The 15,907-nt window shown below is 33.2% G+C and overlaps 1 protein-coding gene and 1 long non-coding RNA gene across 2 annotated transcripts; both read left to right on the forward strand.

Annotated features, from left to right (window-relative positions):
* Positions 1–8,679: 8,679 nt before the first annotated feature.
* On the forward strand, positions 8,680–12,654 carry LOC112273875 (uncharacterized). Its single transcript, XM_024502893.3, has 12 exons — positions 8,680–9,007; positions 9,140–9,239; positions 9,559–9,667; positions 9,779–9,867; positions 10,150–10,206; positions 10,340–10,448; positions 10,589–10,690; positions 10,844–10,908; positions 11,094–11,197; positions 11,693–11,757; positions 12,029–12,083; positions 12,248–12,654. The coding sequence occupies exons 1-12, from the start codon at positions 8,950–8,952 to the stop codon at positions 12,406–12,408; spliced, it is 1,074 nt and encodes a 357-aa protein (XP_024358661.1). The 5' UTR covers positions 8,680–8,949; the 3' UTR covers positions 12,409–12,654.
* A 1,088-nt stretch (positions 12,655–13,742) lies between these two features.
* On the forward strand, positions 13,743–14,669 carry LOC149986761 (uncharacterized). The gene is made up of 2 exons (XR_016499747.1): positions 13,743–13,880; positions 14,114–14,669. It is a non-coding gene; the product is annotated as an uncharacterized LOC149986761 (long non-coding RNA).
* Positions 14,670–15,907: the final 1,238 nt, after the last annotated feature.

The raw sequence follows: 15,907 nt of genomic DNA on the forward strand, positions 1-15,907 counted from the left end.
CATGTGACAAACACTGTTAAACATTCTTGCTTATGGGGGGGATGAATTCAACCCTTTTTTTTTAATTTAATATTTCACTCACCCACTCTATTTCACTTTCATTTACATACATCATCCGCTGTTCCTCCTCACACTGGTAACAGGAAGAAGAGCACTTGGAAAAAGTAGCTATTACAAATGTAAAAAATAAAATCCTTCTGTGTGCTGGTTTTTGTCTCATAACAACTGTGAAAGTGAAATATACATATAAAAAGGAATCTAGTAAAAAGATGAAAATGAAAAGAAAAAGAAGGAAACAGAAAGAAGAAACCTTTCTTCCCCCCTCGTCCCCATTTTGGCCCTTCTTTCTGATTTCTTTCCCCTGTTTGTACCAGTAAACTCTGCAGAGATTAACACATGAAATTAATTCATCCATTATGATGATAAATGATGGATGAAGTGGCCAACGGAGGGTGCTGAGTGTACTGACAGAGAAAGAGAGAAAGAGAGAGAGAGAGAGAGAGAGAGACAGCTGGGCCCTTTCTCATCATAAGTACGGTAGGCAGGGGAATCCAGTAGGATCCCAAGCAGATAGATATCAGACGGATGAATGATGAATGAAGGAAGTATTGTTCCGGAGGGGAATGGCCCTTGGTTCCATAATCTCTCATGCCCCACTGAGAGAAACCACGTTCCTTTTCTCTTCTTCTCTCACTTTTAACTTTTATAAAGTAACTGATGTTGGGGACGGGATAGTGGACAGAACTTGCATAAGGATGAGAAACGGGATAGTTAAAGCGGCTTCAATACGGGAGCGGTTGATTGGATGACACTTGGGTTCTCATCCATCATCCGTTCACATCTCTTTCCGTCCCTCATTTTCTCTGTCTCACTCCACTCACTCACTCACTCACTCACTCGCTCAAACGAAGAAGAAGCAGTAAATACATCTCTTTCAACGCACTCCACCCCAACCCTATCCCAAGCCTACCCCGGGGTAGAATATTAATGGGAGACAGACAGGGATGGGTGAAAGCTCATGAATTGACGATAATATCACCACCGTCCCCCGTCCCTCCCTTCCTTTTATCATCCATCCATTATTGAAAGGGGTAGCAGTGAGGAGGGGGTGTTGGTACGCGTTACACGCACGTAGTAGTAGGGAATGGGAGGCTGGTGAAAGAGTTGGCTGGGCGGGTGGGGGGGGGGGACAGTGGAGATCCATCATGATGCTCACACGTGGTGGAGGAGCCATTCATATCGTGTTGTGCATTGGGTGTGGGTACCATTTCCCCCAGACTCGCACTTTCATCCACCTCTATTATATTCGGTTATTCATCCATTCCTCAGTCAACAAATCAGTCCGTAAGTCAGTCAGATCCATCAATCAATCACTCACTCACTCACTGACTCATGTGGTGTGTTACTTCTTCTTTCTAATTTACGCACTCACTCACTCAAATGTCAGGGTCAGGTGTGTGTCTGGGGGAGGGGCAAGGGGGTGGTGGTGCTACTTTTGAGTGGGTCCCACTTTGTTGTAGTGGTGTGTCCTTGTAGACATGCCTTGGACCCCCCCCCAATTGACGATTCATCCATCGTGATTTAAGATTTAATAAATTTGATTTAAGATGGCTAAATTAGAATTTTAAAATATAGACAATATATCAAAAAGTCATGATTATCATAATGAAAATTTAAAATATTTGACCATACAAAACCAAAAAATAAAATAAAATGTCTATATGTGTATTTAGGATAATATTGATGCCCCACAATTTTTACTACTATCACTACAACTTCTAACCCTCTTGACATATTTATTTTTTAATTTTTTAATTTTTTTCTTTTAATATTTTTATAGAATTATTATTTTTTAAAAAAATTATATAAAATAAAAGTGTTTTATTAAAAACAATTAAAAATAATAAAATTAGGTTGTGGTGGTAGTAGTAAAAATTGTGGTGGCATTAGCGTTAATTGATGCAATAAATATATATGTATAAATATGTATAAATATATATAAATATATATTAAAAGAACTCAAGAGTGAATTGTTTACCATTTAAAAACATTAAAGTAGTTTGAACTAATCTATCTATGACTATAAATTAGTTAAAAATTGTATGTATTCAATTAGATTAATGAGAGCCAAGAATCACAAATTTTTGATGACCATTACAATGTGCATGAAGAATTGAAAAATATGACATTGATGTTTTTGAAAAGATGAAAAAAATGTGTATAATAAAAAATTTGAAATACTAAAAATACATTTTTTGGATTGTCATGTTTTAAAATTTCTAAAATCAATGTAGAATCCTATGGTAGTAATTTTGAAATATTATATTATTGTAATAATAAATTCTGTTACTTAGTAAGAGGCACTTATATTTCTTGTTATAATTTTGACTTATTTACATTTTTGATAATTCCTCTCTTGCAAATTATGATGCGTTGTTTTTATAAGAATTATACTCCAATTAGGCAATAAAAGTTCAAACCAATAATACAAGTTGCAAGTAAATAATATTACAACAATTATTGTAAATGCTTAAAAATATAAAATATAATTACGTCATTTTAGTTGGTAAAATCATTTTATAAAAAGTATGTTATTTCACTTCTTCTTTATTCAACAAGATTTATCCAATTTTTTCTGTCTGTGCATGGAATAAAATAAATTCATTACATTATTGTTTCCTAAATATTATTATTATTATTATTATTATTATCATCATTTCCATAAATATATTTTAAATGCTTGATAACTGTAGTGAACACCTGGTAATAAGAAAACTCATAACTTGTAACCTCTTGGGTTCATTATCGTTTTATTTTGGAAAAATGGAAAAATGAGTACAGATTACAAACACTTATGATTATTATAAAAAATTAAAAATTGCTGCCACTTATCAGCCAATAATGTGGCGAAGTAAATATTCTTTAAAGTATACTTGTATATCTGAAAAATATGATATTCAATATTCAAAATGCAAAGGTTTTATTAAATTTACCCTTCATTTCTTCAAAATTCATTATATATATATATATATATATATATATATATATATCACATCTTACCATGTAAAAATGTTGAACTAAAAAGTGCACTATAGATAATATCTTTTTCTAAGTATTATATAATCTTTAAGAAAAAATAATTAGTATTTAATTTATAACAATATATATGTTGGAATGTATAAATGTTTAAGTTTAAAATTTCACAAGTTAATGTTTATTTAGTATGTGTTCATGTGTAATATTTAATACAGACTAATTTGGAGTCATATCTGAAGTTAAGAATTAAAATTGTTAACATCATATAGATAATAGATGGAACAAATAAAGTATTCTCACTATTATAAGATGTTATTTTTTGACTACATCTTTGGGATTTAATCTATTGAACATGTGACTTATATTGCACTCAAACTCTATTTTATGGTTAAAATTTCTATTATTTTTGGCAAAGTTGGAATTTTTTTCGCATTTATGATTAAAATTTTGAATGCAATTTTGTGATTCATTTCCTAGAATATTGAATAATTATTCTGCAAAGTTATTAAAAAAGAATGAAAGAATTAACTGAAGAAGGTAAAGGACATTAAATATAAAATGTATAATGGCTCAATCTATCACCTTCAAAGATTAAAATATTCCAATCGCTCAAAATTATAATGTACTTTAGATTATAGTCTGGTTTCAGTAAATGCATTAACAACACCCACATTGTAAATTTGATAAAAAATTACAAAAAAGCTTTGTACTGATAATAAAAATAATAAAAAAAAACATAAGTTTGTATGAGTTACAAAATTGTTAAAATATCAGTCATTCTCACTAAATCACAGTTACAACAACTTTAATTCATTGTCTAGAATATATCTTTCCTACTCAGAAAAACATTTGAAAAATCACACTAAAAAAGACAAATCTATCAACTCACCGATTTGTTTCATTTACCAACCATTCAATTTTTGAAAAACCAATACGAAAATAAGCCAATCACCCTAAACAAATACCAAGCAACTGATATGATAAAATTCCATAGACATCGCTTTGTTACAGCACACATTTGTGGGTCCAAAAATGAGGAAACAACATAGAAAAATAAAAAAAATAAAAAACTCCAAAATTCTTCTCACACTTCTATAGTGACAACTTTCAAGGAATCTAATTTAAATGTTTGAAGAAAATAAACGGCTGATTCTCACTCAGATTTTTCAATAAGTGGTGCAATAATGAGCATGAAAGGGTGAAAGAGAGTGGAATTTCACTGCTACAATTTCCTACTTCGACGCCCAATGTTGTCAAATCGTGCAACATTCCACAACATGAATGGAACCTAATCTGTGAAGTGAAGAATGAATCAGGATCAAGGTTTTATTGCAGCATCGCATGCACTGAAGTGTTTTCATTTCTCTTTCTTGTATGGAATGCTGTTCCTGTGAACGCAACAATCGCATGTCGGTAGGAGAACCGTGGACCGTCGCTGCTTGGTTTGCTATATTTTATTGGTGTCGTTTTTGCCACTGAAATTGACTGACTGATAAGGGTGAGATCAAAAAGTAGTTGATGATCTTCGGGACTATTCTTTGATTTTGAAGATGTTTTCTGATTTTTTAAGCTTGTTAGATTTGCAGAACTACTGTGAATGGTTCGGTCGTTTGTTGGAAGTTTTGTTGGAAGTTTTGTTGTGAATGTGTCGGTGTTTTAATTTTGAACTACTAGTTTTTTTGAGTTTCATTGTGTTTTCTTATTATATTTTTATTTGTAGATTTTTCTCTCTCTTTCTCTATTTACATATTTGAATTTTTTCACTTGATTATTGTTTCTTGAGTTTGTTGCAAGTTTTAGATTCAAATTTGTGTGTGGTGAGAGAAGAAACACTTTTTTTGTATTATTTAAAGTAATGTTTACAATTATTTATTTCAAAAAGTTTTTAATTGTTTTGAAGATTGAAATTTGAATTTCTAAATGATATTGTGATTATGATTATTATTTCAAATACAGTCATGAATATTGATTTAGAATCACATTTGATCATTTTAAATACTTCCTAAAAATACTGCTCATCATTTTAATAGATAAATGTAAATTTTTGTCTACTCTTTTTCTATCTTTTCAATTTCTAAAGAATAAAATTAGATCTTAATTTTTTGATATAATTATATATATATATATATATATATATATATACTATCATTCTAAAAACCACAAAATTTATATTTATGTTTGTTGTTACTTGTTATCCAAGCTTTAAAATAAAATCGTTTCAGTTCTGCAAGTGTTTTAATAAAAAAAAGAAAAAGAAAAGAAGAGAAAATAATCTTAAATTAATAATTATTTTGATTTACAATTTTCTAAAATTTCATTTAAATTAAAATAATGGTTTTTAAAATAAAAAAATCAAAATAAGAAGATATATTTTATTTTATGTTATTTTTATTTGATTTATACAGAATAGTTTATTAATTTTTGAGCTTGTAATTTCTATTTTTATTACATATATTATTTAAGTTAGTTGAAAGGTTTTTTGAGATTATTCTATGCAACAATTCTAAAACTCCTAGTAGTTTGATCTATATTGATTCATTTATAAAATATCCTTACAATTTAATTAAAAAAATTCTTGCAAAAGTGATTTTCTCTAATTATATAGCTAATTGAAGAATATAATTTATTATTAAAAAATAGAAGAAGTCAAGTTTATATATATATATATATATATATATATATATATGTAATAGATATTTCTAAATCTCCACTAAAAATTCACAAAAATTACATTAAAACTTATCAAATATTATCTTTCATAACATATTCTTATGGTTGCAACAACTAAAACCCTAAATTACATCAAAAAGTATTCTGAGGAAAATAATATATTGCATTAATTATAATATTTTTGTTAAAACAACTATGATTTATGTTGAACAATATATTGGAGATTAAACTTCTTCTTGAAGTTAGTTTCAGTTTCAAATATTTTGTTTTGAAAGTAATACAAAATAACATTTATATTGTGAAACTCTATTTCAATTTGGTTTAGTTTTTTTTTAAAAATAGTATGTATGGAATGTTAGAAATTATGATCTTCTTAAAAGGCCATCAATTTCAATTTTTATCTTTTAAACATCTATAATATTTTACACCATATATGTATGTATGTATGTATGTATTTATATATATATATATATATATATATATATATATATATATAACATTGTATTTTTTTATTTCTTAGGATATAAGATGAGGATATCTCAAAAAAATCATTTAGTATATTTATTTTAAAATTTATTTAAAAATATATTTTTTCAATGCATGATTTATAAATATAGTTTTAGGAAATATTTTAATATTTTTAGGCCTATAATAATTTCTTAAAAATTAGTCGAAATTTTGAATAGTTTTTAATATTTATTTTTGACTAAATATTAAAGAATTTTTTAAAGAATCAAACCATATAATTTTTGTTTTTTTTGTCAAGTCGTACAACTTGAATTCCTAACACTTAATTGTATTAATTCCTTATGGTTCTCAGGAGGCTTTCTAAAAACATATTTTTATTGTACTTAGCAATAACCAATTTATAATTAAAAACTGTATTTTTATCTTATGAATATGTATATACGTTTGTATTTCTATTTATACATGATTGCATAATCATTTTTAATAAGTCTTTTTAATCCTATTTTTAATATTTATATTATCATTAAAAAATATGTATTTATTTGTATTCAATAAAATTAAATATTTAAATGATTTATTTTAATGTTTTCTATACAATACATACATTCTCGTATGGTGGTCGAATGCTAAAAAAAATATTATTACCTTTTCATCAAAACAATCTATAGAATGCAATTTAGTTAAATGATTTTATTTTTATTTTTATTTTTACAATGCTTTGAATTTCACCTCTTTTATTGTAATTTTATTAATTAATTATTTGTATCAAATAATCAACTTAAGATTATTTAATCTGAAAAAATTGATGGTCTCTTAAAATATCTATAACTACAATTATAATTACAACTTCATATATATATATATATATATATATATATATATGAATATTTAAATAAAATTAATTTATGATTTGTTTTTTAAGATGTATGTGATTTTATCTTTGATTTTTTTAGCATTTTAACTTTTTAAGTTTTTTTAGAAAAATTTAGCATATTAACTTATTTAGATTTTTTTTCTAAATTTATACTATCTACAATAAATATTCATGTTTAGTAAATAAAAGATACAGTTAGAATAGTAATCTCTACTTAAATTAAAATAATGTAATTTTAATGTCTTTTAAAAGAATTTGAAAATACCTTGATTATGAAATATTCGTATATATAACAATAATATTTAAAATATTAAATAGTAAAATATTTTATTTATTAGATGTATGTTTGTATTTATAAAAAGATCAAAAGATTATGTTCAAACTACTTAATAAGTTAATCTTATTTAAGCTTTGAAAATATATTACAAAATATCTTTTAAATTCATTTTATTTTAGAAAGTTCAAACTTTTATAAATGTTTTAATTTTTTAAAATAATATTTCATAGATTAAAATTAAAATTTTAAGTACTGTATTTGTATATTGATGAAATTTTACTATGAAGGTTCATAAACATATATTAAAATATGAATATGAATCAAAAAAATTCTATTCAAATAATTGAAGATTTTGATACAATGTCAATAGATGACCAAAAAGAGCATCTTAGCATCAAGTAAAATAATCAATAATAAAAAAAGAAAACCATAATATTTATTTAAAAAAAATCTAGCTCCTGTAGAGACTATACAATTGAATTCTATAATATTAGAATTCAATACAAATCTTTTATTATTTTTTGTTATTTTGTGTTTTTAAAAATAATTACTTTTTACAATTTGACTTTCTTGTTGACTAGTGCATGTGTGTGCATGTGTATATGTGTATATAATTATATATAATACTAGGCCATCCTCAATTTTGGCAATTCATATCTTGTACTCAAATCTTAGTTATCCTATTCAAACAAAGAATACATTTTATTTTTGTTTTTTATAATAAATTTATAATAAATTTTGATTGTTGTACTAATTTCAACTATATGATCACCTTATTATTATTATTATTATTATTCTTATATATGAATATATATATATATATATATAATTGTATAGTTGATGAAGATATAAAACAACCAAATAAATCTTAATCCATCACTAACCTATATAAACAGTCACTCTTGAATTCACACCAATTCAATCTCTTAAATCTTCAGTACAAATTTATGTGTAATTTTGATAACTCAATCTTCATATCTTTCTGCACTTTGATTTTCCCAATTCACACAAACGACAAACTTCTTGCAATTTTCTGAACTTTGTGGCGATGTTCTCTATCATTCACAACATTTTGCTTGTTGATGGGACATACAATTTCCACTCCTTTTTTCTATAAAACTTCTTTGCAGAATAGTCGAATCATCCCATTATGTCTGTGAACCAAACACGCATACCGACATTGGTTCACTCTCGAGGGAAATCTCCAAAATTAATACCAGAATATGAACCTAACAAAACAAATAAAATATACTTCAAGAGCACCACAAACTCTAACAAACAATATTAAAACATCACAAAAATGGAAGAAAAAGATAAAAAGCCAACATTTTGATGCTACCCACCTGGAAATCTTTGCAGAGTGAGACAATTGTGGAGCATTTACTCATTTTCGGTGACCGGGTTCTTGCCCCGATGCCCTCAATCCAGAAAGCCAGAGTGGGTTTAAGACCAAAAGGATTATGAAAATCCTTGCTTGTCGTTTTTGTTGCGTTGAATTTTGTGGAGTTTTCGGAAGTGGGTGATGTGTTTGTGGGCTGTTAGGTTTCGTTACCATCATTTCTGGTAATGGTTTTGTCGAGGTGTTGTTGATTTTCGAGATTAGAGGCAGTGAGAAGTGCGAACAATGGCGATGTTTCGTGCAACTTTAGCTCCTGGGTTGCAAGTTTCGAAGCTTTGTCTTGGTGGGTTCACTCATCCGCTGTGCGGTTTTTTTAATCCATTGGAGTGTTTGATTTTGAAGAAGATTCTCAAGTTGTATATTAAGAGATTCTATGGAAATTGAGTTGTATTTTGATTTTTGTTTGGTGGTTCAGGAACAATGACTTACGGGGAGCAGAACACTTTCGAGGATGCATGTCAGCAGCTCAACATGGCCACGGAAGAGGGCGTGAATTTCCTCGACGCAGCGGAAATGTGAGTACATTGACGGTTCCCGAATGAATGCAGCGTGAATTTTTTCGATATGAGTTGCCCATTTCATTGTGTCCCCTGTTACTTTCGACTTGGACTTCCTCAGAATGGACCCTGCATTGTTCTGCTTTCAAAGGACTAATTGACGCACTCACGGAAATAACCTTGGGTAATTTTCTGAACTTGTTGATCTGAATTTCTCCTTCACATTTAACAATTGTCGATGTGACTTACGCGAAGTCCTCAGAATGGTCCTTCGTGTCTCGATAAAGCGGAAGTTAGTGTCCACCACACATTTCCCGTAATTGCCCGCTCTTCGCAGGTATCCAGTTCCACAAAGAGCAGAAACTCAAGGAAGGACTGAAGAGTACGTCGGGCGATGGCTCAAGCAGTCCCAGGTGCCACGAGACCGTGTGGTGCTGGCAACGAAGGTGGTGATTAATTCTTTAGTAACATGCTGTTTGAAATTAGCACTTGTTTGATTGTGATTTATACGATTTTAGCAGGAACAGTAGGGAATTGAGTTGTGCGAAGCTGAACAGGCCACTGGACCGTCAGGACAAATGACATGGATACGCGGAGGGCCTTCATCACTTGATGGGCGCAACATTAAAGAAGCCATTGATGGCAGGTATGAATTCAGTCAATCGTTCTTTTTCCAGTTTATTGTAATGAAACATAAGATATTCCCTTGTTGTACGTAGAAGTAAACAGACGCTGTTGTAACAGTTCTTTATTTGGACATCAGAGGGATCTTTTCTTGGTTGCAAGGATGTATAGGAATGTTTGTCTATTTAGATGGTTAATAGTTTTATATTTTCTTCAACAGTAGACCTGTCGAGGTGGAACAAATTATTCATTTGTCTCTTACCAAGCAAAAAGTTGACAAGTTTTCGTCTGTCCTGAATAACAGTTTGAAGAGATTGGGTACTGACTACATCGATCTTTACCAGCTTCACTGGCCGGATAGGTAATGTGATGCTCCTCATTGCTGTGGTTGTATGAAGTAATTGTCGTCTACTGATAATTGCTATCTTTCCAACCAATGGTAGAATTTCATGTAGATTTGTTTTGCTTTTTTTGTTGTTTGTGCTTTTTTGTAGGTATGTGCCTATGTTTGGCGACAGAGATTATGACCCATCGTGTAGTTACTCATCAGTCAGCATTGAGGAGCAATTGCAGGCTCTTGGTGTTGCTGTGAAAGAAGGCAAGGTTGTACCCCACGTCTTATCATGCAATTTGATACAATTTTATAGTCTTATTACACACTTAGAATTGCTGTGCTGAGAGTCTGAAGTTCATAAGTTTGAAGTACATTCAAGAACCACATCAATGAATCTATTGCGTTCCAGATCAGAAACATTGGTGTGAGCAACGAAACAGCGTTTGGGGTGATGGAATTCTGCCGTCTGGCCGAACAGAACAACTCACTTCCTCGGATTATTACCATCCAGGTGAAATGTCATCTTCTGTAGCACAACTTTCTGAATCCTTTCATCTTCTTGTACCACATTTATTTGAAAGTCCAAAATATTATCACATCCGTTCCCTTTTTATGCTGCAAATTGTTCTTACTGAATGCACTTCTTTTGCGGGTACGACAACAGAATGCATACAGTCTATTGTGTCGGACCTTCGACATGACCCTTGCTGAGTGTTGCAATCACCAAAGGTCTTTTCCTGCACTGTGCATTTTCTCTTTTTCGTTACCTTGTCTCCTACTTTTGTTAGGATTGGATTGTCTCATCGGTCCTCTGTCACTACCAGGCTTGAGTATTTACCTTAATTGTATCGATTTGAGAAAATATGTCCCACGTAGCAAATGCTAAATGGAGCTATGCACACATCTGGATTCAGGGTTGGTCTACTTGCATATAGTCCTCTAGCAATGGGGCTTCTTTCTGGAAAATACCTTTCCGATTATGGAGGTTCCTCTCAATTCCGACTTAATAAGTACCGAGGTAAATTGGGTAGAATGCGTCGCATCTAACATCTTGGTTCTGGATAAATTTCAATATGGGATGTTACTGATTTTTTTATTAGTTCTCCCTCAACCATCCGTACGCAATCGTCTTAACAGTTAGCTAATTCATCTTCTATATTAGCATGCTCATATGAACAGAAGCTCACTATGCGAAGATTGATAAATAGGCTTGTGAGACCACAGTGTATTTTTCGATCTTAGATATGTCTTTGTAAGTGCGAGCTGTCAGATATACCTGAACCTTTTTACTGTTTTGAATAAGTTGAAGGGGTCTTTGTACTCCAGATCTGTTTCACTGTCGCTGGTGCTTATTTAGGTTTCACCAATTGATCAAAAAGTGTTTATTTTCATGAATGTATTGTTCCAAGGATTTGTTTTGTAAGTCCTATGATGAGAAAACACTGATACAACTAACATGCTTCTTTGCTGTATTTTGCTTCAACAATGGCTTACTTGTGTACATACTTGGCAGGACGATATGCAGAAGCTGAGTGCCGGTACAGCATGGCTAAGCCGAATGTCCTTCCTGCCATCAAGGTGAAGTTTGATACAGTTCCCTCGTACTTCTTCACTACTTTTTTCGTGGGTTTCCATCTCGGTCAATTTTCTCGTATCAACTTTACTTCATCAGTCCTTGCAATCTGACATAAAGACAATTGCTTTTGTCAGTTTTAACTAATCATCTATCGTTCAGTATGGAAACTTGAACAATACCGTTGCTGGAGTATTTGTGGATGCTTTCGATTCTCAACATGCTTGTACCCGTTTCGTTAGCATTTCTTACTGACACTTCTCGTCCTTTTCATAGGCCTATGTGGAGATTGCACAACGTCACAATTTAAGCCCTGTTGCTTTAGCTATTGGTAAGATTAGAGTCTTTGGACCAAGCTGCATGCATTTCCTTCTATCAGTTTTCTAGCAAATGCTTAGAGTTACAGTCTCTTACTGCGGTGGTTTCATAATTTCTCTGAGGGTTACTGGATGGTACACCAGAAAATCAATTTTCATTTTGTTACAATTGATGCAGGCTTTGTACTAAAGCGTCCACTTGTGACAAGTGTGGTAATTGGTGCTACAAAGTTGTGGCAGCTGCGCGAAATTCTTGATGCAGCTCGCGTTCATCTTAGTGAAGACATTTTAGCTGAAATTGATCGTGTGCATGAACGATATCCAAATCCTACACCGTGATCTAATGTATCTAGCGTTGAGTGACTGTAGATGGTTTCTAGTACGAAGTAGCTAGCGTTTCGTAGGATACAGCTCCTGTGTAGGCGACAACTGGGACTATTTCGGAGGTTTTCTATTCAAGGTACATTCTTGAAGCAATAAAAGCAACCTGGACAATGAGCGTGTAGTAACACACTATATTTTCATCTTGTACAACTTTGGTCTTCCAACCGAGTGTAATGACAAGATCTACAACCCATGTACGGACTCTAAACGCCTAAATCTCAAGAACACCTATTATTGCTACACTGATTACTTAACAGAAGGGAATGTGAGAAATTCTTGCTTATGATATATTCTCAAGCATCCTCAAGAACCATATGTAAGAGCATTTTTTTCGGCTTTGGTATGAGTAGGAGCTGCTAGCTTTTAGTTCTCATGTAGTTTTCATCTAGTTTTATGAAAGTTTACCTGATCTGGCGACGATTGCACGGCCTAACATATTTGGTTGGCGCATTTACTTAGCAGAAATTCGAAGTGCCGCTTTGACTAATACCTGGTCCGTTAGGTCACCCACCAGAATACTGGATGAGCAGACTCTCTTGATGGTAGAAGGCCTACTGTGGTACTGCTTGCATGGGAATAGCCAAGGAATTCGGAACGTGCAGTAAGTAGTTAGTGTTGCTATGTAGATTGCACTTGGAGACGCAAGGTTTTCCCTGTAAGCCATTGTGTACCTTTCGATGTCTCCACAGGGGAGCACCTTTGTACCTAAGAGGCATTCGGAACATTAGTTGTATTAGTGAACCCAGGCCTATGCTCTGCAGCGAATCAGAAGGGCTGAAGTAGTGGCTGCTTGACCAGGTCTATGTTCCATCTGTTGCAACCTGATTGATGTCAGCTCAGTCGGTTTCCCAGCAGACTGTAAAAGCGTATTAAAAGATGAGAAGGGTCGTGGTGCTAAGTCAATTCATTAGATTACTTCTGTTTTGCTTTGATGCCGATTCAGCGCTACTTGGGCCCTGAATTAGAAAAGTATTGGAAAGATCATCTCCATTGAGTTGGTCACTTTGAGCCCAAAGCAAATTTTTGTCATGGACCTCTTTTCAGGCAGTCAATACAGGAGTGGAAGAAATTAGGGATGATCTAAGGGGTGTCTGCAATGGTGTTTGGGTTACAACTCTAAGACGGCAAGTTGGTTCAAGCGGCAAGGAATCAAATGTGTGAACACATTAGGACCCGTTTGCAACGACTTTCTATACGGCTCCAAACATTGCATGTCCCGTTACATAATCAGCGATGCCAGGCAAGTGTGTCCTACCTTCTGGTGAATACCTTTTGCATGTGGTGAGAAGGAACATTATTAGAAAACATTGAATATTTGAAATCATGGTCCATGTGACTGGCAGAGGCGATGAGGTGCAGCCTCAGTAAATGGATTAATTCAGGTTGTACCTCAAAGTTGTTTCCCGGCCTCTGAGGGGCCCAGAGATGTAAGTGCTTTTGTTTCTTGAGCTAGGTCAAGGATTCAGTTTTTCCTTCTATGAAGGGATGCAATGAGTGCAGTGGACCGATTCTTTATCTTTATGCAAAATATCTTAGTATTAATGTTTTACTTTTGAACATTTGATATTTGATTTTAAAACCCAGTTGGGCTCCCAGGGAGTGTGAAGTGTGTGTATATAAATTCCTTCAACGTGCTTAATCTGAATCGTTCACTGCACAGGCAAATCTCTACATTAACGGTACCAGCGATTTGCAATCGAAGTACTCCGGTGAATTTCAAGTCACTTGAGGTTGCCGGTGGTAACCAGAAACTTATTAGCATCTGGCTGACCATGGTTCCAGTAAACTCCAATCTCTGTGATCTCTGTGGCAAGTTTTTATTAGTCCATTTGCTTTAGTCTGTGCATAAACCGTACCAAGCTTTTGTCGGTTGCCGCACTTTTGACTTCCTCCAGTCCCCGATGGCACGCAGACCCAAATGTGCACACAGAAATTTAGTGAGTACTTTTGGTTGGCTCACAAATCGAGATTGTCTTCAAAACGGGCGCCCTTATCATTCCAATGTCTCAACAGTCCTCGAGGCAGCATCGTGATGCAACCTTCTGCAGATGATCAGGGGGTTCGCTTCATATGTTCTGCACAGAACATTCTGCTGGTGTGCCTCTTGTGATTAGTTCAAAGAGTTCAACCATCCAGTCTACAGTGAGTTGAGTAATGCTTTGTGATTATCCCATGCTCGTCACTGCGTGTAAGGAATAATAATTCAATTCCTCTGCTATGAATGCGTATGAGTTAGTGTCGTGTAGATTTGCTCCGGCAGCAACAATTTCGGCAGCTGTCTGCCATATCTTCCCACCACGCTTGCCAATATTCATGGCTCTGAGACTGCATCTTCAGTCTAACTTCCCCCCAAGTTCTGCGCTTCCTGCGTCGTCATTCATTGCGAGGAGCTCCTGCCAGACTTACAACCCTGTCTGTTCAGCGTGGTGACCATTCTGAGTAAATGGTAACTTGGTCAAATTATGGAGACTGGTTGTTTACGTGAAGAAGAAAATAATCCTGTTGATGTCAGATTCACACAAACTTCTCATGCACTCATCTCAATTCTCTCTCATCCACTCCTCAACTCTTCTTCCCCTGTGTGTGAGTGTTTTTTTTTTTTTTTTTTTTTTTTTTTTATAATGTTTTCCAACTCTTCACCTTTTTCCTTTTGACTTGATGCCTGATGGATTGAGCACTCACAGACTAGGACCGTACCAGACTTCCCATGGTGCAGATGTGAGAAGGTTAGTTCCTGTTGCTATGTGAAAAATGTATAATATTGCACGTACAATCATCTTGTCGTGTGCAGATGCATTTGCTATGAACATGACTGGACGAGAGTAGTATACGTAAATTATTTATTCTCTTCGAAGAACTTCTATGTTTACACTGTTGAGCAATTTCTTTCATGCAGGACCAATGAACTATGAGCATAGAACCAAAGTTTCCAGACCTACAATTACCTTGAAAGTTGGAAGTTCAAACTGAAGCATGTCTTAACAATCATATATCAGACTGAAAGAAGAAAAGTCAGCATTCCAAACACTTGAAAAATCAGTTGGTGTTGAATTAAATTCAAGCCCTTAAATCACACGACTGCCCACAATGTCATCACTGTGATGTTATGATTTTGTAACCTGGACTCTAATGTCCATAGCATTGTGCATGTGTTGTGGCAGGGGCTATGATTGTGGATGATGAGTGAGGATTGACTACGGACTGGTATTGACCGCAATTGACCAAACTTGACCTATTATCCTCCTATTAGAAGAATTGTTCCATCTGTGATTGCACTCCTCTACCCAAGCCCATCATCACTTTCATCCACCAAACAACCCGGAAGACTCTATTCTTTGGTCAAATATCCATGAATAAATGTGGAAACTCGTAACTCTACCAGTTTAGCAATCAAGTGCAAGTTCCAGATTGAATTAAGCCGAATTTTGCTTTTGCCGATATTCGACTTCCAGGC

This window comes from Physcomitrium patens, chromosome 21 (assembly GCF_059467195.1).
Source record: "Physcomitrium patens ecotype Gransden chromosome 21, ASM5946719v1, whole genome shotgun sequence".
Lineage (NCBI taxonomy): Eukaryota > Viridiplantae > Streptophyta > Bryopsida > Funariales > Funariaceae > Physcomitrium > Physcomitrium patens.